Raw genomic sequence first — 25,790 nt, 5'->3', positions numbered from 1 at the left:
CTGTGTGCTTTATTAACTTCTTTAATCTATGCTATAGTCAGCAGAGCAGTTAATGTTTCATTAACTATGGGTTTGATAGATGGCGCTAAACCAGAAAAAAATCAAAAAGAATAAATGATATAAAAATAATTGTTTTTTGTGAAAACAAAGTGCCTTTTACGTTTTTAAATCAAGCTTTACATAATTCGATAATAATGCTATTTATGACGATTGGTTTACAGTGTATGACCTATAATGTGTGATTCCTTTGCTTGAATAAATTTAAAAAAAAAACAGCTAGCAAAACATGGCAGAATTTGTTTCGTTTCCCTTTCTGTCACAGCGATTTGGTAAATACACGGAAAATAAATTCCGCCCTTTGATACTATTTGCATAGATAGATAACGCTTGTAAGTGACTAATGCCTTGGATTAATTATTGTTTCTCCAGCTGACCGCTGGGAGTTATCAATGCCGAGTCCATTTTCCAGTTGTTAATGTGTGTGGTGGAGTGTTCGTGTTGTAAATGTTGATTTGGTAAGAAGCAGGCTTCAGTGGCTTCCGTAGGCCTCCGAGAACAAGTGCTCCTCTAAAATGGAAGGTGGCAACGACCAGGATCGTGACCGCGCGCAGTAAGTTTGTTGGTGATACCTTTTCTAATTGGTGCTCAGCAGATGGCCATAAAATTTCATCATTGGACAAGTTCTGAAATTCATACTAACTTTTAATGCTATTTTACAGTGACGCTTGCCTTTAATCGTTATTATTATGTCTATTCGTAAAAATGTAATTGTATTTTATTAAGTTTCCTACAAATCAAAAGTCATGGACCTTGATTATTTATTATTAATAATAATGTTAACACCAGGGACGTTAAGGATATGAAGTTACGGTTATGGATACGGTTACAGATATTATAATAATATTATACTGGTTTTGGTTACAGTTATGAAATCATTTCGAATTAGCCGAAAATTTCGGATAATTTCGGTTACTGATAAGAATTAGAATTTAAAAATGTAAAATTCCAATAGCAAAATGCTGCGTGACCCACATAGCCACTTTATGCACTATAACGACACCTATGATAAAAGTAAAACAGGCACGGATATTTGATGGTGCCAGGGAAGTAACAAATATTAAAAAATATTAAGATTTAGACTCTGCCTTTATCCGAAACTTTTGAATTAGTTTCGGTTACGGTTATGGATGTTTTTATTTCGGATATCTAATAGTTTTATTTACTGTTATGGATATCCATAACATCCCTGGTTAAACCAAAGTGAGTTAGTTGGTTTTTTTTATTAATAGGAAAATTACCATTATTTTGTGTAAGAGATAAATAAAAAAAAATATGTTTAGCTCCTTGAGATCTACCATCACTTGTAGTATAATAATAATATGCACTCCAGTGTGTAATAAATTATAGTACTAATCTGTTGTGTCCACCGCAGGTTGGGAGTGGACTATAGTGCAGTAGAGGGGGATGGAGACCGTGGGAGGTATAGGTATTCATTTGTATATCACACTTTTCTTCTATTTATTTGCACTGATCCTGTTTTTTACTTTCATCAAATTCACTGCTTTGCCAAAATTTTGTTTATCTACCTATAGTGCCATTTGCTTATTTCTACATTTTAAATTCATACCTTTTTGGTTTTATTCTGTTTTGATCCAATAACTCAATCATCAGCAAGGTTAATTGCCAAGTTCTTGTAATTTAACTCTCTGCTGCTCCTGGCTTCTAATTAATTGATTAGATAAAATTATTTTTTTGGCTTCACATCATGTTCCCAATTTATGTGTGTTTCTTTAGTTTCGGTAATTTTAATTTCATTGATATCTGATCACTATCAGGTATTCAGTCAATCGCGCAACCACGGGAGGCCATCACACTCGTCGATCGTCTTACTCGAACCTCTTTTAATATATCTGGCTAAAACTTTAATTCGTAACGTAATTCGGACAACAACAACATGATCGATATCGGTGGTCCCCCAGCCTGCTGGTGCGCTGCGCGTCGCAGTCGTCGCTGGACGAGTCGTCGCAGCGGCCGGCGGGCGAGGCGGCGGCCGACGCGGCGGCGCCCGCGCACGCGCACAAGCTGCTGGACGCGCTCGCGCGCCTGCGCCGCGGCGCCGCGCTCTGCGACGTGCAGCTGCAGGTGCGCCCTCCGCGTGACACGCTCTTGAATGAGGGCTATCGTTTTAGCGCTCACCAGTTAACGCCACTGTAGAGTGTAGAGTAAGGTCCTGTCACTTGCTAGTAGCGAAGACAGTGGCAGTAGTGGCACCGACTTGTGGGCGCTAAAGTGGTAGGAGGACTATCGCATTTGCACTCATCAAGATGGCGCCACTGTAGAGTAAGGTCCTGTCAATCGCCAGGGGTGCCAACTGTTAAGTATAAAAACGATAGCCCTCATTGATTACATTCTCTTCCATGTTGAGTTCGAAAATATTTTTCTACTGATGCCATTTGGACAAAATTCTATTCAGTGAGCTGGCTAGTTTAGTGGCAGCACACATTGGGCGACAAAACGACGGCTGTCGTTGCGACTCCGAGACAAGTCGCGACGACAAGCTAACGATATGAAACGACGCGCTCATGAGTTTTGTGGCCGCGTTTGTCGCTGCGTATTGTCGCCCAATGTGCGCTGTCGCTTAAACTGAGTTTCCTAAAAGCGCACCTTGACAATTTTAGTTTAGCATTACGCCTGTTTCTGTGGGCAGGCGCAGCTGGAGAGCGACGACCCGCCGTCGGCCGGCGTGTGGGCGCACCGCGCCGTGCTGGCGGCCGCGTCGCCGTACTTCCTCGCCATGTTCACGCAGTTCGGCGAGCGCACGCAGGCCTCCGTCACCATACAGGTTCCGCCCCTTCGTTCGTTTTCATTTTTTTCCGCTGTAGCGTCTAGCTGTCAATGAACTTAGGTATGATGACCTACTTTATTTTATTGCAACATTGTACTTGACTTGTGCGTAATAAATTAGTATGAAATTAATATTTGTTGTGACTGCCCGTTTCCCTACTCATACTCAACACACTACATACACACGATTAACTTTACATTGGTGACCCCGAGAACATTTAATAATAGACAGTTGTGTTAAAAATATATTAACTTTAGTTTGTGAAGTGACCGTGTGACTAAGAAAAAACCAGCAATGCCGGAAGTGCCCACGCAGCAAGGCAGTTTCCAATACCAGCCTATGCAGACTCAAAATCAACCACCAGGCACAAGTTATGCCGGACATGGCCAGCAGCATGCCAGTTCAAACCCATCAACATCATCGCTCATGGAAGTCTCGTCAATAAGCGTAACCGCCAGAATTCCAGAATTTTGGACGGAGATGCCTCGACTGTGGTTCGCACAATTCGAATCAATAATGTTGCCACAAAAACAAGGGGATGACTGCAAGTTTCATCTGGTAGTATCGAAATTAGGCCGAGAAACTGTACAACAAGTCGGTGACCTACTATTGAATCCACCAAGTGAACAGAAGTATGGCGCAATCAAACAACGACTGTTATCCATATATGAGGAATCAGCAGAACGCCAGTTCCAAAAATTAATTGGAGAAATGGAACTAGGCGACCAAAAGCCGTCGCAATTATTGAGAAAGATGACCAAGTTAGCAAGAAATGCCAAAGTAGCCGACTCCACTCTACATAACCTATGGTTACAACGATTGCCAGCATCTGTAAGAGCAGTGTTAACAGTCAGCCAAGACCAAAAACTCGACAACTTGGCTGCCATAGCTGATAAAATAATGGAGAACATCAAATTCGCCGAGGTGTCAGAGGTAGCCAGCAGTAGTAACTTCCCTATGAACGAACTGTTGACACAAATCAATAAATTAACACTCGAAGTCGCTGAGTTGAGAAGCCACCAGTTCCAGTCGCAAGGACGCGGACGCGGGCGCGGTCGTGGATATTATCAGTCAAGGAACCGAAGTCGCTCTAGGCCAAGGGCAGGAAACGGAAATGGAAACCAGCTGTGTTATTATCACCGCCGATTCAGGAATCGATCGACAAAATGCGAGCAGCCGTGTTCATGGAGATCTAATTCAACGTCGGAAAACTCCCAATAGTGTTGACGGAGGCGGAAGTCAATGCTATTTATCCATCGAGCCGCCTGTGTGTTATCGACCGCAAAAGTCGATATCACTTTTTAATAGACACCGGGGCAAACATAAGTGTTATTCCTAAAACTAAGAACGCACCAAAGTCGAACGAGTACAAACTGTATGCAGCGAACGGTAGCGAAATAAGAACCTACGGTGAAAGAACGCTCGAAGTGGATCTCGGGTTACGCCGACCTTATAGATGGACGTTTGTAATTGCTGACGTCAAACAGCCAATACTGGGTGCAGATTTTTTGGCAAAATACAATTTATTAGTAGATATGAGACGGAAAAAAATAATTGATGGCCAAACGGGATTAATTACCCCAGCGAGTATTACTAACACAAATATACCTACAATCAAGACCATAAACGCGAAGATGGTATACGCCGATTTATTAGAGAAATATCCTGATATCACGAAACCCTTCTGTGCCAAAGAAACACCCAAACACCGCGTAGTCCATCAAATTATCACAGAAGGACACCCTGTATACTCTAAGTGCCGTCCGTTATCAGCTGAAAAGTACAAACTGGTTAAGGAGGAAATTGAAAACATGCTCGCTATGGGAATTTGCAGACCATCGAAGAGCGAGTGGGCAAGCCCAATACATGTTACAGCCAAAAAAGACGGCGGAATAAGATTATGTGGTGATTATCGAAAGTTAAATTCAATCACCAAACCCGACCGTTATCCAATTCCGAGATTGTTAGACTTTACATATCTTCTACCAAAAAAGACTGTATTCTCAAAAATTGACCTCAAAAGGGCCTACAATCAAATTCCAGTTGAAGACATAGAGAAAACGGCGATTATCACACCATTTGGTTTGTTCGAGTATCCACGCATGCCCTTTGGACTCCGTAACGCCGGCCAAACGTTCATGAGATTTATGAACGAGATCATGCGTGGTTTAGACTATGTGTTTTGTTTTGTTGATGACATCTTAGTAGCCTCAGAAAACGAGATTTCACACCGAGAGCATGTCGAAGAGGTACTGAGGAGATTAAACCACCATGGAATCACATTAAACATCGATAAATGTATATTTGGTCAAACTGAAGTCGAATTCCTAGGATACCAAATTACTACACAAGGAATAATACCATTACCAGAGAAAACTAAAGCCATAGATGAATACCCGTTACCAAAAACGGTACGAGAGTTAAAACGTTTTATGGGAATGCTAAATTTCTATAGAACGAGTATACCTCATGCAGCCTCACATCAAGCGCCACTAAATAAGTACATGTGTGGTAGTAACAAAAAGGACAATAGTACCATTGAATGGAACGAGCAAACCAAGGAAGCCTTCAGACAGTGCAAGGACAGCTTGAAAAAAGCTATTGCACTGAGCCCACCATCTTACGACGCTCCGCTATCGCTCATGACAGATGCATCGCAATCATGCGTTGGAGCCGTGTTACAACAATACACAAATAATGAGTGGAAACCAATAGCATTTTTTTCAAAAACGTTATCAGAGACGCAGCAGAGATATAGTACCTATGACAGAGAGCTGTTGGCAATATACATGGCTATACGTCATTTTCAAGATTATTGTGAAGGTCATGAACTGATAATATATACTGACCATAAGCCACTGACCTATTTCAATAAATCAAGTTCAAAAGAAAAAATATCACCGCGACGATTACGTCAATTAGATTACATAGCTCAGTTTACATCGGAAATAAGACACGTCTCAGGTGCGAATAACATAGTGGCCGATGCACTGTCCAGAGTCTCTCAAATAGATTGCCCTAGTAATATTGATTGGGACGAAATAGCAACACATCAGCATGAGGACCCGGAAATGAAAAAAATATTGCAACAACACAATTTGAAATGGAAAAAAATAAGACTACCTAGCAACAAAGAGTTATACTGTGAAGTGTCAACAAACGAAATTCGACCTTATACAGGGTGTCCCGTAATGTAACGTCAAGCCGGAACTGGGTGTTGAGGCAAGTTGTGCTGGTTATCAGAAAAATATAAAAAAAAATCTATGTGGAATATTTTAAAAATAATAGGCATTTAAAAAAAAACAAAAAATTCTACTCCAGGTGACTGTCCTTTTGCTCGTGTTGCCACAAATCTTCATTTTTTCCAAATTTTTTTTTTGTTATGTAACCCTGAATAATGCTTCTCTAAATTGTTATCAAAATTACAAAACCAGCTGCTCCAGCTTGGATGAAAAAAATACATTATTCCCAAAAAAAAATTCAAAATAAAAATTTTGCCTAGTTTAAACTGACTGTACTGAAAAAAAAATGTACTACGCGAGTGTGGCAAGTGACGTCATAATTTGGCGCATTTAGTAAGAATTCCAAAATGGTATAACACTTGGTAAATTTTTGCTGTAATTGTCGACAATTTTTGTTTTTTTGGAAATAGTCCCGTTTTTAACTTTATCTACCTTGGTTAAAAATTATTATTCTAATGTGCCCAAAATTCAAGTTTCTGTGACTGACTACCGTACAGTCAGTCACAGAAACTTTTGTCACCATGACAGTAATTAGTAGTTGACATACTGTGACAAAAGTCACCCGTGCGCGCGCGCCTTTACTACCTGCTCTGCCTGCACTTGTACTTGGTAACAGGGATAATAAGGATATGAAGTTTCGGTTATGGATACGGTTACGGATATTAGAATAATATTATACCGGTTTCGGTTACGGTCACGGATATGAAATCATTTCAGATTATCCGAAAGTCTCGGATAATTTCGGTTACGGAATTATTAGAATTTCAAAAATGTAGGTATAATACAAATAGCAAGATTCTGCGTGAGCGTGACCCACATAGCTACTTTATGTACCAACTAAGACGACACCTATGTATGATAAAGGTAAAACAGGCTGGCATATTAGATGGTGCCAGCGAATGCCAGACAAGTTGGTAACAAATATTAAGATTTAAGGTACAATTCCAAGACGGGCCGCAGACCGCAAACTGCAACCGCAAACTGCAAAACTATGAAATCGGCAGCGCGGCATTGCAGCTGTGGCGTGTATACTGCAGATTTCATAGAGTTTTGCAGTTTGGCCTTTATCCGAAACTATCCGTAACTTTTGAATCAGTTTTGGTTACGGTTATGGATATTTTTTTATTTCGGATATCCGATAGTTTCGGTTACGGTTACGGATATCCACAACATCCCTGCTTGGTAAGATGGCCCTCTCCGTCCCGCTCATACCTTTTAAAATGGCTTCTCCACTTCACTTAAGCCAGAAACTTGAATTTTAGGCACATTAGAATAATATTTTTAACCAAGGTAGATAAAATTAAAAACGGGATTATTTCCAATAAACAAAAATTGTCGACAGTTACAGCAAGATTTTACAAAGTGTTATACCATTTTGGAATCCTTACTAAATGCGCCAAATTATGACGTCACTTGCCACACTCGCGTAGTAAAATTTTTTTTCAGTACAGTCAGTTTAAACTAGGCAAAATTTTTATTTTGATATTTTTTTTTGGAATAATGTATTTTTTTCATCCAAGTTGGAGCAGCTGGTTTTGTAATTTTGATAACAATTTAGAGAAGCATTATTCAGGGTTACATAACAAAAAAAAAAATTTGGAAAAAGTGAAGATTTGTGGCAACCCGAGTAAAAGGACCGTCACCTGGAGTAGAATTTTTTGATTTTTTTAAAATGCCTATTATTTTTAAAATATGCCACATAGATTTTTTTTTATATTTTTCTGATAACCAGCACAACTTGCCTCAACACCCAGTTCCGGCTTGACGTTACATTACGGGACACCCTGTATACCGAACATATTTAGAAAACAAATATTCGGTATATTACACGACGTCACACATCCAGGGATTAGAACTTCGAGAAAATTACTTGTAAAACACTACTTTTGGCCCGGGATGAACCAGGACGCCCCGAAATGGGCCAAACAATGTATAGCGTGCCAGAAATCGAAGATCATTCGACATAATAAGGCCCCACTTATGCAGTTTCCAGAATCAGAACGATTTGAGCACGTCCACATAGACATAGTCGGACCTCTGCCAATATCTAATAATAACAGATATGTAGTAACATTCATAGATCGTTTTACACGATGGCCAGAAGCGATACCAGTACCGGAAGTAACAGCTGAAGTAGTAGCTAACACATTTTACAATAATTGGATCACGAGGTTTGGTTGTCCAGTCAGGATAACAACCGATCAAGGACGGCAGTTCGAGTCGAATTTATTTACATCTTTAGCAAAGTTAATCGGTATCAAGAAGATCAGAACGACAAGCTATCACCCACAAGCTAACGGAATGGTAGAGAGATGGCATAGAATTATGAAAACAGCCATAATAGCGCGCGGTAAATCAGCAGACTGGTCACGTGAGCTACCTACCATTTTGTTAGGCCTACGAACGACGATTCGACAAGACTGTGACGTCAGTCCAGCACAGATGGTCTACGGAAGTTACATTAGAATACCCGGAACATTTTTCGAAGTAAATGAAAAACACAATATAATTACACCCGACTCATTTGTCGAAGAATTGCAACGATCAATCCAAAACATTAAACCAGTTCCGAGCAATATCAAGACGTCAAAAAACACCTTTATCTACAAAGACATGAATACATGCAAACAAGTATTTGTCAGAGTAGACGCTGTGAAGAAACCCTTGGTAGCACCGTACGAAGGCCCATACCAAGTTTTGGAAAAACATGAAAAATATTTTAAACTTCAATTACCAAATAGAACATGCGTTATTACAATCGACAGATTGAAACCAGCGTTCATAGTCCACGAGGGCGACGACATCAGAAACGCACCGCCTGCACAAAAATGCACTGAATCGCAAGGCGATGACGTAAAATCGGCACCACCGCCGTATGTTACAAAGTCAGGCCGAATTGTCAAGCCCGTCGTCCGTTTTCGCAACTAATCATTTTTTTTTTACATTTGCAGTTTTAAACAATGCAATTCATTTCGCATTCAACCGTGAACCGAAGACAACACCAACTGCAACATGGGTAGCCACTCATCCAAAGAGGAGATCGTTGTCTCCCAGGGACAAGCAGCCGCAAGTGGCGGGAACGCACAAACTACGAGTACCATCACGAGAATCGAGATGCTGATGGGTGCCGTATGCCTAATATTTCTCATCATGGTGGCATACTGTTTTCTGAAGCGGTGTGTCGCACGTGGCCGGAAGGCCATAACCAACGAGCTCGCGAGGATAACCTCCAACATCCCGATGACATCGGTAGCTGCGGTGCCTGCAGCAACGAGAACCGCACAGGCACAACAAGTGAACCCCGCTTTTGTGCCCTAAATAAGTGATTTTTTTTTTTAAACTCAGTGCAGTGTTAACGTGGTAAAGATAAGTGCAGTGCATAAAGACAAAAACCAAGTGCTACATAATTAAGTACCTATAGCAATAATAATATTTTTTTTATTAACCATTGTGTAAATGTTTTGTTCATTTCATGTTAACTAGTTTAATGTGAACATGTTTTCTTTTACCAGGAATAATTATTTTTAAATTAAATTGTTTAATTTTGATTTTATAACTCATAAAATTATGTATACAACGTTTTTAAAATTTTATTAAATACATTTTAGATAAACAACATGATAACGATTATACTATACAGTAGTTAAGCATTATTGTGTAAAAATGACATCTCATTTTTTTCCCAAAGGGGGAGAGTAATGTAGCGTCTAGCTGTCAATGAACTTAGGTATGATGACCTACTTTATTTTATTGCAACATTGTACTTGACTTGTGCGTAATAAATTAGTATGAAATTAATATTTGTTGTGACTGCCCGTTTCCCTACTCATACTCAACACACTACATACACACGATTAACTTTACACCGCCATATTATTATATTTTTTTAATCGTTCCTTCCTGTTCGCTTTCAGAACATCGATCCTGAAGCCTTAGAAGCCATCATCGAGTACATATACACGCCCGAGTCGCTCGTGATCACCGAGGACAACGTGCAGGTGAGTCCTCGCGCCGGTATCGCCGGAGACGGACGACGGGGCGACCTGGAGGAGTAAGGCCGGGTTCCCACTATGCCGGACCGGCAGATCTCCCGGTCCGGTAAAATCGCCGGAAGGCCTAGCGGCGGTACAAATTGTATGAAGCTGTTCACATTATCTCGGATCCGGCTTTTTCGCCGAGCCCGGCATTTTTACCGAGCGTTTTGTCGCTACAAAATGCCGGCAAAATCACCGGACCGGAGTAATGTGAACGAGTTGCGGCCCACCCCGCCGCGCCCGCGCTTCCCGCCCCGCCCCGCCCGTGCTCCCCGCACTTCATTCGGCTCGGATTTCGGATCCGGTGATCGTGTACGTTACTCCAGCTGGAAAGTAGCTCCTAGAGTGATATGAGTAGAACGTATAATTAGTTCCCAACATGGTGTAAATGTGCACCGAATTAGAGATTAGTGCGTGCTGTCGTTTTGGTACAAAACGAAAAAAACGATTCCTGCTGGAGTAACGTTGTTCTAGCAGGAAAATTCTAAACGAATGATCGGAAAGAGAAAAACTGTGTACGAGCAGATAGCTTATATTTGTTCTATTATGTGAGCTGAAAATGTGATTTGTGCGTCTTCAGGTTTTCGAGATATTGCATTTCCTGCCAGGGTAACGTTTTGCAGAATGCTCTATCTCAATAACCGTTATATGTGCGCCTATAGAATAAACACACACGAGTAGCTCTTGATTTGTGCGTATATGTGAAAGAAACATGTTTATGAAAATATTTATAAATATCAAGTAATCGAGCTTTCTTCAAAATCCGAAAAAATCGTGTAGCGCCTGAATAACAAAACATACAAGCTCACTGAAAACTGTATTCGATCCTTCTTAATACGTATTATAACCATAAAAAGTTTCAAAAACGCACATTCATGGGTCATTGAATAATATCACTAAAAGTAAATACGACGGTGCTATAACTTTGACGTCAAAATACAAGGAATCAGCTACACCAAGATGAGCGGATGTCAACCTTATAATTAGAGCGCTTATTAAACAAATATAAAATATAATATTCAGCTTGAAATGTATCGCTTAAAAAAAGATATGCACAAAAATATCAAATAGTAAATAACGGCTGGTTACCCGACCAAATTCGAATGCATATAAAAAAGCGACGGATTCATACACATCGATGACCTTTCACATTGAGTGTATTAAACTTAAGCTGTTGTTAGTACAGTCGTGTTCAAATGTTTTGGAAATTATTTTAAATAGTCGTATTTTAGATTGTTAATGAAAAATAAATACAATTTGTATAATAACCACATCAAATGAAAAACTCTTATTATTTCTCTTCTTAAGAATCTCTTATTAATTTATCTTAAAAAGTATTTAATCATGACGTAAAATCACAGATCAATATCGTTCGAAAGACAAGACACTACTGGACAAAGGCCTCCCTCAAGGATTTCCACAAACACCAGTCCTGCGCCACTCGCATCCAGCTACCTTCCGCGACCTTCACCAGATCGTCGGTCCACAATGTTAACGGTAGAACCTTTGTAGTAGAACCTTTGTATAGAAACTGTAAATACTCGTAGTAATAAAATGTAACTATTGTCTATTGTGTTAGAGTAAGATAGATATAGTTGCTAGTACTTGCTAGAGTAAGATAGATCAGTATTGTTATTAGAGTAAGATAGACTAAGGCGTGAGCGAGACAAAGATAACAATTGTCCGTTACTTTGATTGTGTGAGCTCTTGCCTCAGTCGCCGTTTGAACACGCTATTACTGTCACGTTTGGATCGAGCCCTGTGTTTCATTTTGCTGACCTGCCCTTCGACGTCAATCAACCCCGCGTCCTGTCTTCTACAACCTAGTGGGAGGCCTGCCCACGCCACGTCTTCCGGTTCGTGGTCGCCACTTTGTGGTGGAACTTTCCTGCTTCAGCGGCCATAAATTGCTAAAAATGTTTTATAAACATGAAAGAAAAGTGATTTGTGTTGTGACAAACTAAATTTCATGCGGGTGAAGCCGTGGGCAGAAGCTAGTATTAACATAATACACATATTATTTTCACGTCAAGACTTAATTTTAAACTATAATATAGGCGCACTTACACATTACTCATGCCAGAGATAAGAAAAAAAATTTGTCATTAAAATTCATTTTTTACTTGTTATTTTGTACTTCAGTGTACTTCGGTACAACAAATTTCTACCGGTTAGTGAGTATAGTTAAGAAGGTCATCGATATGTATGAATCCGTCGCTTTTTTGTATGCATTCGAATTTGGTCGGGTAACCAGCCGTTATTTACAATTTGATATTTTTGTGCATATCTTTTTTTAAGCGATACATTTCAAGCTGAATATTATATTTTATATTTGTTTAATAAACGCTCTAATTATAAGGTTGACATCCGCTCATCTTGGTGTAGCTGATTCCTTGTATTTTGACGTCAAAGTTATAGCACCGTCGTATTTACTTTTAGTGATATTTATTCAATGACCCATGAATGTGCGTTTTTGAAACTTTTTATGGTTATAATACGTATTAAGAAGGATCGAATACAGTTTTCAGTGAGTGGTTATTTAGTTAATTATACACTGTTTTAAAGTTCACTGTTGTTTTATTTTCTCATACAATTACACAGACATGTTTTTTACCACAGACAAACAAGAAGTTTTTTTTTTTTTTTTTTTATTACGGTTCGATCATATAGGGAATAATCCATCCATACCGCCGCCCAAGGACGATTACAGTCCTTCAAGATAGAGGAATGAATAGACACCAATCTAATAATCTAGTTGGAATCATCCAGGGGTAGAGGGCACAATTTGGCAATTGGCCTTTTAAAAATACCGTCTTTATACCTTAAAGAAACAACTCGAGTTACCCCATCTGCACCTGGGTGCTTCCGAACAACACGCCCCAAAAGCCATTTTCCAGGAGGAAGTCTATCATCCTTTACTAATACAACGGTACCTATAGCGATTTCCGGCTGATCTTTGTTCCATTTGTAACGATGTTGCAAGGTTGTCAAATATTCATTCTGCCATCGCTGCCATAAACATTGTACCATACGTTGAATTATATGCCACCGATGCAAAGGGCTAAGTTTTACGTCCACTAAAGATGGTTCCGGTACACCAATTAAAGGTTCCCCAATAAGGAAATGTCCCGGAGTTAAGGGAGCTTCATCAAGAGTAGAATTTACTATAGTAAGAGGGCGGGAATTAACGCAAGCTTCCACTTGGGTTAAGAGCGTAGAAAACTCTTCATAAGTAAGTAAAGTTTGTCCGATTACGCGTTTTAGATGTCCCTTAACACTTTTAACTCCTGACTCCCAAAGCCCTCCGAAATGAGGTGAACTAGGAGGTATGAAGTACCAAGTCGTTTTGTCATTAGCCAAAAGTTCCGAAATTTCTGCAACGAGTTTAGATTTTGAGTCATGAAAGGCAATGTTTAAGTCGCGAGACGCGCCTACAAAATTGGTGCCGTGATCACTCCAAATTTCCTTGCAGTGGCCACGACGGGCAGTAAAACGTCTAAAAGCAGCAATAAAGGCAGCTGACGTCAGGTCAGTAACCAGTTCTAGATGAATGGCTTTTGTGACGGTACATACAAATAAGCAAATGTACACCTTACAAGTTCTCTTACATCTACCAGGATACAATTTCATGGCAAACGGGCCAGCAAAATCTACACCACTAGTTAAAAATGGACGACTTGGTTTGACACGAAACTTAGGAAGATCTGCCATAAATGGCACAGAGGGATTAGCTCTCTGTTTAAAACATGGTACACATTTTGAAAGCACACCTTTAACTAGATTTTTGACTCTAATTATCCAAAATTTTTGTTTAATAACATTCAAAGTGAGTTGATTTCCTCCATGCAAAGACTTCAGATGTGCATTTAACACAATAAGTTTAGAAAGATTAGAATCGTTACTCAAAATAATAGGATTTTTCATATTATCTGAAATCTCTGCATTGGCAAGTCGACCACCGACACGAACTATACCATTATTATCTAAGTATGGATTAAGTACATGCAATTTACTTGATTGGTGAACTCGCTTACCCTGTGACAGGCAAGAAATTTCCTCATGAAACGAATCAGATTGAGACATCTTAATGCATCTGTTAAAGGCGTCGTCAAGCTCCATAGAACTCAGATAAGCGGGTTCATCAAAAAGTGTCCTATTTATTTTTGATTTACACAGTTTAATAAAATATCTCAAACAATAAGCAGTTACACGTATCAATTTTGAGAGAGTTGACCATCGTTTCAAATAAGAAATAGTATCAGCATTTTCAAAAACATTCACATTCGCTTCTACTTTAGTTTTAACTTTCATTTCCAAATCAGTGACTGGGACTACGTTCTCATGGTTTACAATTGGATTACAATTTTGTAAAAATTGTGGGCCATTCCACCACAGGTCTGACTGCTGCAAATCACTTGGGTATACTCCACGTGAAGCCAGATCGGCTGGGTTATTCGCGGAACTAACATGATGCCACTGGTTACTATTTGTAAGTGTCAAAATTTCTGAAGTACGATTAGCGACAAAGGTAGTCCATGTAATTGGTGTTTTACGCAGCCAAGCCAGAACTATGGTTGAATCTGTCCAAGCATAGATGTTTTCATTTGGTATATTAAGTATAGTTTTAACATGTTGTATCAAATTTGCTACGAGAACTGCACCACAGAGTTCGAGACGAGGGAGTGAAACTTGTTTAACAGGTGCAACTTTCGATTTGGCCATAACAAGATAAACTTTAACTGCATCACTGTCCCAAACTCGGAGATACACAACTCCAGCATAAGCAGCACAGGAAGCATCACTAAATCCATGCAGTTCCAGTTTCATTGTACTATTAGAGATTCCAAGCCATCTTGGGAACTGAATGGTTTCAGCGTGTGTGAAACGATTAACATAATTAATCCATTCTTGTTTCAAATCATTAGGTAACTCTTCGTCCCAATCCAAGCCAGCTAACCACAGTTTTTGCATGAAGATTTTAAGTGTTATTATACCTGGTGTTAGCCAACCTAGTGGGTCGAAGGTTTTTGCAATGGTAGATAATACATTTCGTTTGGTGATATTATCATTTACAAAATTTACACATATGTTCAATTCAAAATTATCTGTTTGTGAGTTCCATGTAATACCCAAAGTTTTCAGAGTATCTTCAACTTTTATATGGACTTCATTTTGTAGTTCTTTGTCATGATCAGGAATTTGTGACAGTACTGCTTTACTATTTGATGCCCATTTGTGTAGAGGGAAACCACCGCGTGCTAACAACTCAGTCAATCGTTTTTGAAGGACAGCAGCATCATCTTCACTGGATGCCCCGGTCATCAGATCGTCCATGTACAGATCAGTTTTCAAAATTTCTGCTTCTACAGGAAAATCATGTTTTTCATCTTCAGCGAGTTGGTGAAGTGTGCGTATGGCTAAAAAGGGAGCGCATGATGTTCCATAAGTCACGGTGAGTAGTCTATATTCCTGTATCGGTTGTGTTGGGCATTCTCGCCACAGTATTCTCTGGTAGTCCACATCATCTTTGGATACTAATATCTGTCTGTACATTTTTTGAATGTCAGCTACTAAACAGAATTTATGTTGTCTCCATCTTGTAATTAAGTCTCTGACATCTTGTTGTAATGGGTATCCAATCAAAAGTTCTTCGTTTAACGATTTTCCTTTTTCAGGTACAGCACTTCCGTCGAAGACAACTCGCAGCTTCGTGCTCAAGCTTGTCGGCCGGAGGACAGCGTGGTGAGGTAAGTAGTGACGTTTCTCTATTTTCTTCTCATTTTCAGGTACTATCATCATGTGACCTTGTGATTCATATTGTTTCATGAATTTGTGATAATCTTCCTTGAAGTCTTCGTTGCGTGTGAAACGTTTCTCCATATGTTGCAGGCGGTTAACAGCAAGGAACTCAACATCACCGAGGTTTGTGGGTGGATCATCTTTGAACGGTAAAGACACAATGTAACGTCCATCATCATTGCGTTTGTGAGTAGCCTTAAAATGTTCTTCACATTGTAATTCCAATTCTGTCATTGGTTTCTTGTACTGTATATTCTCTTCAATTTCCCAGAATTGTCTCAATAATTGATCTACTTCCAATTTTGTGTGAGTTACTACCATGTTGTGTTCTAGTGTTGCAGCATCAGTTTGTGAGGCTCTTCCAGAAATCAACCAACCCAGACGAGAGTTGAGTGCGATGAGTGAATTATACTTGCGAAGACCTTGTAGCAGGATGTGAGCATGCACGTCGGCACCAAGTAAGACGTCGATAGATCCTGGCTTGTGAAAGTTTGGATCAGCTAGATCCAACTGCATGTGTGAGGGCCAAGTATCTTGTGGGAATTCACGAGACGGCAGCAATGAAGTGAGTTTCTTGAGTACATATGCATTCACTTCAAATGCGGATGTTTCACATTTTGTGGAGTGTATTGTGAGTTTCACCATAGATTTTGTAGTGACCACTGATGAGTTTGATATGCCGGAGATTTTGCCAATAACAGGAGTGCGGTCAAGATTCAATAATTGTGCAGCTGCTTCGGAGATAAAGGAGCCCTGTGACCCTTGGTCAATAAGAGCTCTCAGTGTATAAGTATCACTATTCCTCGACTCGACCTTTATTTCAGCGGTTGCTAATATAACTAACTCATCATTTGTTTCAGCCTTCAAGTTGACACTGAGATTGCAAGAAGCGCCAGATTCAGTATCATTTTCCTTTGCTGTAGATTTGTTACTTTCAGGTTTCTCGGTGTTATTTGTTTGTGAAGGTCTTGTGAAATGTAGTAAGGTATGATGTCTACGTCCACATTTTTTGCAATTTGTGCTTTGTCTGCAATGTGACACAGAGTGACCTTTTATTAAGCAATTGAAGCATATGTTGTTTTTCTTGACATAATCTTGGCGTTCAGAAACAGGTAATGCAGAAAACTCTTTACAGTGGCAAATGTAATGATTTTGTGAGCAGTAAGTACAAGTGCTTTCGACTTCAGTGGCAAAACTTTTCACTGTAGTTGTCTTTGGTGTATGCTGAACAGATTTTGATACATCTTTTTTATAAACTTCTCGAGGTTGTGAAAGATTGACCATTTCCATTGTTCGAAATCGTTTTTCAAGGAAGTTACTTAGTTCTTCATATGTGGGGATATTTGTAGAATTTTCTAAAGACTGCTCCCAAAGTTTGTGAGATTCTATGTCTAACTTTGAGACTATGATATGTACCACTATTGCATTCCAGGAATCTATCTCTATGTTTTTTAGTGAGGTAAGACATTGGCTAGTATTATCTAATAAATCTTTAATACCTTTGGCAGACTCTGTTGTTAGTTTTTTCTGAGATAGAAATCTACTGAGAATATTATTCACAATCACTCGCTTATTTTCATATCTTTCATTTAGCTTTTTCCATGCATCATCATAGTTAGCCTCAGTTAATGAATAATTTTTGAGTAACTGTTCGGCTTCTCCTGATAAACTGGATTTTAGATAATGATGTTTTTCAATTTTTGTTAAGCGATCATTGCAATGTATTAGTGAGATAAAAAGGTCTCTATAACTCATCCATGCATTATAATCTCCTGAAAATTGCGGTATCGTTATTGATGGAAGTTTTGGTCTCATTTTTGAAATCTCAGCAGAGGTTATGTCAAGCTCACTAACTGTGGTTGTGGTTGATGTAATATCATATTTCTTGTCTTTTAGCCATGTTTTCAGGTCTAAGTAATTTTCCTCTGTGCATTCGTAGTTTTTCTCAATGTCGAAATTATAATCTTTTTTTGAGGTTTCGTTGTTTATTATTGCTGTCAATGACTCGTAACTTTTAGTGTACTCACACCAATAATCTCTCAATGCTTCCAAGCGGGTGTCGATATAACCTTTTGTTCTCTTGTCTTTAGGTGATTTTCTCGTATTGGTGGAAAGTTTCTCAATCTTTGTAGAGTTTTGGTTCATCACCATGATGTGTTTTGTTACACGTTCCGCCATTTTCACAAACTCGTATTTTATAGTTATATTCCACTTTGACACTGATTTCAACAATAATTACACTTTACTTTGATTACTATCCGGTTCTCAGAAGGACCATTTGGTTATTTAGTTAATTATACACTGTTTTAAAGTTCACTGTTGTTTTATTTTCTCATACAATTACACAGACATGTTTTTTACCACAGACAAACAAGAAGTTTTTTTTTTTTTTTTTTTTATTACGGTTCGATCATATAGGGAATAATCCATCCAGTGAGCTTGTATGTTTTGTTATTCAGGCGCTACACGATTTTTTCGGATTTTGAAGAAAGCTCGATTACTTGATATTTATAAATATTTTCATAAACATGTTTCTTTCACATATACGCACAAATCAAGAGCTACTCGTGTGTGTTTATTCTATAGGCGCACATATAACGGTTATTGAGATAGAGCATTCTGCAAAACGTTACCCTGGCAGGAAATGCAATATCTCGAAAACCTGAAGACGCACAAATCACATTTTCAGCTCACATAATAGAACAAATATAAGCTATCTGCTCGTACACAGTTTTTCTCTTTCCGATCATTCGTTTAGAATTTTCCTGCTAGAACAACGTTACTCCAGCAGGAATCGTTTTTTTCGTTTTGTACCAAAACGACAGCACGCACTAATCTCTAATTTGGCGCACATTTACACCATGTTGGGAACTAATTATACGTTCTACTCATATCACTCTAGGAGCTACTTTCCAGCTGGAGTAACGTACACCCGGTGATCCGGTGTAATGTGAACACTTTACTTTTTTATATTTTTTTATATTTTTAAACCGGCAGACAGTGGTGACTGAGTTTGTTGCGGCGCTTCTTCTCAGCACTTGCCAAATGTTTGTCTCGAAGCGCTGGTAGGGCAAAAAAAGAATGAGACATGTATAGGCTCCTTAAGAGCATTTGACGATTTGCAAGAACTAATTTAATTAGTCTAAACAAATAAAGATAATTTTGATTTTGATTTTGTCCCCCGCAGAGCCTGCTGTCGGGCGCGTCGCTGGTGCAGGTGTGCGGCGTGCGCGCGGCGTGCTGCGGCTTCCTGGCGGCGGCGCTGGCGCCCGACAACGCGCTGGGCATCCGCGCCTTCGCCGAGCTGCACGCCTGCGCCGAGCTGGCCCGCGCCGCCGCGCGCTACATCGACGCGCACGCGCAGCACGTGCTCGAGGCCGACGAGTTCCTGGCGCTGGCGCCCGACGCGCTGTGCCAGCTGCTCGACAGCGACCGCATCACGGTAACCTCACCGCTCTCACTGTCAACTCGGAACTGCAAAAACTTCGTCGGCCGTTTGGTCGGGTGTAGTGGTTCAGAACGGACTACTATGCCGAGAGGTCCCGGGTTCGATTCCCGGCCGGGCAGAAACTGAAATGATGAATTTTAGTTTCTGTGACGGGTCTGAGTGTTTTCTATGTATATTAAGTATGTATTTACAAAAAAAAAAAAGTATTTAAGTATGTTTATATCCGTTGTCTAGTACCCATAGTACAAGCTTTGCTTAGTTTGGGGCTAGCGGCGCAGTGTAAAAATGTCCAAGGATATTTTATTTATTTATTATTATTCTCACGAACGAAGTCTAATCAATGCTTTATGTTAATACGTTCCAGGTGCCGAATGAAGAAGTGATTCTAGATGCCGTCATACGCTGGATGCAACACGACGCAGAGGTCAGTTTATATTATGTTACTGGATGTGAATATGATCGTTTTCGGTTTTATCCTGTGTCGTATCTTTATTTCTCTAATGTACCGTAATACATATTAATTGGTGGTGTGTGCAGGAGCGCGCGGCGCAGCTGGGCGCGGTGCTGGAGCACGTGCGGCTGCCGCTGCTGGCGCAGGACGAGCTGGTGGCGCGCGCCGCCGCCGAGCCGCTCGTCAGCGCCGGCATCCGCGTCAAGGTAACGCCGGCGTTGGGACTGAAGTCCGGTCGCCGAGCAGATACAATTTCGTACAATGACCCCAAACTACCCATCCTTATCGCTATATTGCTGTCGCGACTGTGCGACGGGCGACCGCAGAGACTGTGCGAGCGCGATATGTAAAAGGGCCTCAATCTATTGAATGAAACCATCTGCTTTGAAATCAAACACCAGTTTTATTCAAAGAGTGAACGAAGTCCTTATAGCATCAAACGCTTATATTATTTGTCAGCAAAATACAAACTATACTTACCGCGATGTAAAACCGTACAGCGCCATCTCTTTGTGTCTATAAGAACTAACTGTTACATTGAACTAAATAACATAGTAATTTTGTACTTACATTCTAATAACATAATATGTGTATAACTTTTAAAAAAAAATAAAACCGACTTCAAATGCGTGAACACAAAAAAAAACTAAAAATTAAAAATATTGCGTATAAAAAAGTTCATCCCCAATTTTCCACCCTTGGGGGTGAAATATTTTCTTCAAATTCGCATGAAACCACCCTTTTGATAATACCTATTCAACAAAAAAATAATCGTTCAAATTGATTTATAATCGGCGGAGATATTGCGTATAAAAAAGTTCATCCCCAATTTTCCACCCTTGGGGGTTGTTTTTTCTATTATTAAATTTAAATGGGACCACCCTTGAGGTATTACCTATACGCAGAAAAAAGATTTGTTCAAATCGGTTCATAATTGGCGGAGTTATCGCGTAACAAACATAGAAAAAAAAAAAAACATACGGGTCGAATTGAGAACCTCCTCCTTTTTTTTGAAGTCGGTTGAAAATTGGATATTACACATTGAATGATTCCATTTCAACAGTTCGAATGAGTTATAAAATTTATAATACAGTGTGAGTCACGTTAAAGTGTACATATGAAAATAGATGAAACTAGACCTATTTTTATCGACAAAAAAGAGGTCAAAAATTTTTTGAGATTTTTTTTAAATTTTTATAGAATTTTTTTTCTTCCAATTACTTATTGTAAAGAAAACGTAATAACTTTTAAACTAAGCGGTATATCCTGATAAAATAAAAACAGTAATAATGCTAAATAACAGGCAATACTAAAAAAATACATAAAATACACAAAAAAGGCCAACAAATAATAAAAAATGATAATTTTTGAAAAAAATCTGCTTAAAAATTCGTGTTTTTTTGGTTATTTGATAAATTTCTCCAAAAATGCCCCTATAACTGGTGGTTTTTATTACTTTGTATTATTCTCTATCGTATTATCTTTGTAAAACTAAAAATCGCATGTCTCTATCCCTATCACAACATTTGCTATGATCGTTTGAACAAAGGCCTGCCACAACATTATTCTCCGCTACAGGTAGAGACAATTTTAATTTTAACTAAAATGCTTATTTTACTTCGAAATCTTTTGTTTTTATTTGAAATCTAACTTGTCTTTATCAAAATTACAAATCTAGAGCCATTTTCAGTTTTGTTGTTAACGAAGCGTTGAATGGAGCGCCCGGAGAGGCTTAGTTCAAACGATCATTGCAAACGTTGTGATAGTGATAGAGACATGCGATTTTTGGTTTTACGAAGGTAATACGATAGAAAATAATACAAAGTAATAAAAACTACCAGTTATAGGGGCATTTTTTGGAGAAATTTATCAAATAACCAAAAAAACACGAATTTTTAAGCAGATTTTTTTCAAAAAGTATAATTTTTTATTATTTTTTGGCCTTTTTTGTGTATTTTATGTATTTTTTTAGTATCGCCTGTTATTTAGCATTATTACTGTTTTTATTTTATTAGGATATACCGCTTAGTTTAAAAGTTACTACGTTTTCTTTACATTAAGTAATTAGAAGAAAAAAAATTCTATAAAAAATTAAAAAAAAATCTCAAAAAATTTTTGACCTCTTTTTTGTCGATAAAAACAGGTCTAGTTTTATCTATTTTCATATGTACACTTTAACGTGACTCACACTGTATTTCCACGTGTGTTCTGGCAGGACCTGGTGATCGAGGCGCTGTCGTTCCACCTGCTGCGCGGCGAGCGGCGCGCGGCGGCGGCGGCCGGCATGCGGCGCGCGCGTCCCCGGGCCGGTGCCCGCGCTGCCGGCGCCATGGCGCTGCTCGTCGTCGGCGGGCAGGCGCCCAAGGTGAGCCCACAGAGCCCAGCCACATTGAATAACGTATCATCGTTGATGCGTCGATTCGGCATTCTTTGATAAAGCCTGGTCCGTGAGCACGTAGAATCCCGTGCAATGACCCCAAGCTACCCATCCCTATCGCTCGCGCGTAACTATGTTGCTGTCGCGCTCGCACACTCACTGCGGGCGCCCGTCGCACAGTCCACGGACCAGCCTTTAGACATATCACTTACCGAGTGAGACGTGTGCCGCAGGAGATCCACCGCTGAACGTTGACCTGCCGTAATGATTTCCATAGTAACTGCCCATGAGGTCGTCGTTTCACTTTGTGGGTGTACGAAACCTGCGCTCCGGAACCTCCCCCTCGGTTCTGAGTATTGTGTGTCCTATCCGTTGCCACTTTAGCTCATCAATCTGTTCGTCGTATTCACATTAACTGTCAGTTATGAACCTCCAAAAGAATCCCCACGAACGATGATATGCGTGTCGGCAGGCGATCCGCGACGTGGAGGCGTACCACATGGGCTGCGGGCGCTGGCGCGGCGTGGCGTGCCTGCCGGCGCGGCGCTGCCGGGCGGGGCTGGCGCGCGTGGGCGGCCGCGTGTGGGCCGTGGGCGGCTTCAACGGGACGCTGCGCGTGCGCTCCGTCGACGTGTACGACGTGGCCGCCGACAGCTGGGCGCCCGGCCCGCCGCTGGCCGCGCGCCGCTCCACGCTGGGCGTGGCCGTCGTCGGCTCCGTGATCTACGCCGTGGGCGGCTTCGACGGCGTCACGGGGCTGAGCTCGGCCGAGGCGCTGGACACGGCGGCGGAGGGCGCGGGCGAGGCCGCCTGGCGCGCCATCGCGCCCATGTCCACGCGCCGCTCGTCCGTGGGCGTGGCCGTGCTGGACGGCCGCCTGTACGCCGTGGGCGGCTACGACGGCGCCTCGCGCCAGTGTCTGCAGACCGTCGAGAGGTAGCTATCAGCCGCACGGTCATAGAAATAAAAAGGCCAACTCGAGCCCCGAACGAGCGATAATAGCCTAAACACGTAGGGGTGTCGCTCTCGCTATAGTTTATTCAATCGTCAAAACTGCATTAAACAATCTAAATACAAAATAATTTTCCCTGTAGAATAAGCATTTGTCTTTATAAAGTTTTTTTAATTAAGGTGTGTTGGGGTAAGATCGGATCGGGTACAGACCGGATCGTTCAAATTACTGATAAACTAGTGAATATTTCTTTTATCTGATAAACACAGCCAGGTTCGCCATTTCGTTGTGTACCAGAATTGAGTATTCGATGTCAGTTCCAAGCCAAAACAAGCATGGTAGAGATGAAATTTTGAAAACGCTGAAATTACAGTTGATTTTGACAGATCCGAACTTAAAATCTTAACTACTCAAAATTAAAATCTTTTGGAAATTGAATATTTTTTACAATAATTTCAAAATAATATACTTTAAAAGTTAAGAGAATGCATTTTTTTCTGTAGCAAATGAAATCATCATCATCAACAGCCCTTTACAGTCCACTGCTGGACTATGAGCCTCCTCCACTAAAGTGGAGGGTTTTGCCATAATCTCCACGCTTGGCAGGCGGGTTGGAGATCGCAGTTTAAAAGATTGATGTTTTTCAGAGAGCGCTGCTGCCCATTCTCTGTTTGATGTGTAGTCCCTAAGTCGCCTCTTACGACACCCGCAAAGCAAATGAAATGTTTAATTGTATTTCACATCACACGCACGTAAAAAATATAAAATACTATGTATGTATTTCGGCTTAATACCTAGGTTGATTGATTTACTTATCGTTATAAACAAATAAATACGCGCGAGCCGCGGTATTACCTACGGCGCAACCACAATAATCCGCGATAAATTATGTCAGTGTGTGCGTGCGCGCCGCATACGTATAATTGGCGCGCTCACATTTATACCGCGCTCGAAGCATTTGTATGAAGATAAACATTGTTTGTATTGACTCTGGCACGGGCCCGCGAGCGACAAACTGACCGCCTCCGCTCGGCGCTCGGCAGGTACGACCCGGCGCGCGACGCGTGGGAGGCGTGCCCCGAGATGAGCGCGCGGCGCTCGGGCGCGGGCGTGGGCGCGGTGGGCGGCGCGCTGTACGCGGTGGGCGGCCACGACGGGCCGGCCGTGCGCCGCTCCGTGGAGCGCTACCGGCCCGACGCGGGCGGCTGGGCGCCGGCGCCGCCCATGCACACGGCGCGCCGCAACGCCGCCGTCGTGGCGCACAAGGGCAAGCTGTACGTGGTGGGCGGCGACGACGGCGCGGCCAACCTGGACTCGGTGGAGGTGTTCGACCCGGCGGCCGAGGCGTGGACGCTGCTGGGCGAGCGCATGTCGGTGGGCCGCTCGTACGCCGGCGTGTGCGTGGTGGAGTGGGGCGCCTGATGCCGCGCGCGCGCCCCCCAGCCGGCGCTGCGGGGCGCGCGCGCGGGGCCGCGCCGCCTGCACGTGCACGTGCACGACCCGCCGCCGCCGCCGCCGTCCGTGGCGCAGGCGCAGGCGTGAGTTGCACACTTTTGTTACATAATATGTACCTTTTAAATATAAGTACAAAAACAAATTTGTGTTTACCCGTGGTCCCGATGGTTCGATCCATATTCGGGTCTACGGGTAATTTTAATGACCCGTGGTCCCATGGAGCTAGGGAAAAATCAATTACGGATTTTTTTTTATCCACAACGATAAATTTTTTTATTCATTTTTCAATGTTATTTTTTTGTGTTGGCGATCTCAAGTACAGATTTTCACCTTATCTTTTCGCTCAGGTACCCGAACGTGGGTATCTACGGGGTCGGCGTCGGCGTGGGCATGGGCATGGGCGTGAACCTGGGCATGAACGTGGGCGTGGCGGGGGCGGGCGCGGGCGCGGGGCTGCCGCCGCACGCCGCGCGCTGGCGGGCGCTGTACGCGCGCCGGCAGCTGCGGCCCATCGCAGACCAGGTGACGCGCGGCCTCGACTCGACCGCTTCGTTTGTTTACACGAGTCAAAATAACGATACTGTCTGCGGGCACGAAATTGGACCCGGCCGAGCGATGGCGGGGGACGCGACGGCGGAGATGCATACAATAACATGGACAGTATACAGGGTGGAAACGATAAGTGATCTCATTCGATTATTTCTAAACTATACAAGATATCCAAAAACTGGTTACTGATCCTGAAAGTGCTTCACGAGCTCTTTCAAACGGTATCAGTAATAGGCTACAGAATTAACTGGATCTATCCGAAAATTAAATGTTTTCAGCTTCCATACTAAATGTATGCCAGCCACACAATATTAGAAGTGTTAATTTTTTTTATTATAATAAACACTTAAAATGAACTCGTAAATTGCATTCTTATTTAAAATTATTCATGGAAAACATTGGTTTTAGGCTATACTTGCTATAATATTATCAAGACATGAGTGCCATGACTGTGGCAGTACTAAATGTATGGAAGCTGGAAACATTGAATTTTCGGATAGATCTAGTTTATTTTCTAACCTATTATTAGTACCGTTGGATAGAGTTCGTGAAGCATTTTCAGAATCAGTACCTAATCAGATTTTGTATATCTTATATAGTTTAGAAATAATCGAGTGAGATCACTTATCGTTTCCACC

General features: G+C 41.3%; 1 protein-coding gene and 1 long non-coding RNA gene across 3 annotated transcripts; both read left to right on the top strand.

Annotated features, from left to right (window-relative positions):
• The first annotated feature begins 262 nt into the window (after window positions 1-262).
• On the top strand, window positions 263-2,068 carry LOC135078610 (uncharacterized). 2 transcript variants are annotated; one of them, XR_010258645.1, is made up of 3 exons: window positions 263-610; window positions 1,433-1,480; window positions 1,980-2,068. It is a non-coding gene; the product is annotated as an uncharacterized LOC135078610 (long non-coding RNA). The 2 variants fall into 2 exon arrangements; XR_010258644.1 differs by having other exon boundaries at window positions 1,433-1,486.
• A 498-nt stretch (window positions 2,069-2,566) lies between these two features.
• Window positions 2,567-24,572, top strand: LOC135078579 (kelch-like protein 3). Its single transcript, XM_063973109.1, has 9 exons — window positions 2,567-2,599; window positions 2,708-2,842; window positions 10,002-10,085; window positions 19,108-19,362; window positions 19,733-19,792; window positions 19,906-20,025; window positions 22,035-22,184; window positions 22,669-23,132; window positions 24,192-24,572. Exons 1-9 carry the CDS (start codon window positions 2,567-2,569, stop codon window positions 24,568-24,570), a joined length of 1,680 nt encoding a protein of 559 aa, XP_063829179.1. The 3' UTR covers window positions 24,571-24,572.
• Window positions 24,573-25,790: the final 1,218 nt, after the last annotated feature.

This window comes from Ostrinia nubilalis, chromosome 15 (assembly GCF_963855985.1).
Source record: "Ostrinia nubilalis chromosome 15, ilOstNubi1.1, whole genome shotgun sequence".
In the NCBI taxonomy this organism is placed as follows: Eukaryota; Metazoa; Arthropoda; class Insecta; order Lepidoptera; family Crambidae; genus Ostrinia; species Ostrinia nubilalis.
The sequence above is the reverse complement of the archived record's forward strand: the minus strand, read 5'-3'. Positions and strand labels throughout refer to the sequence as shown.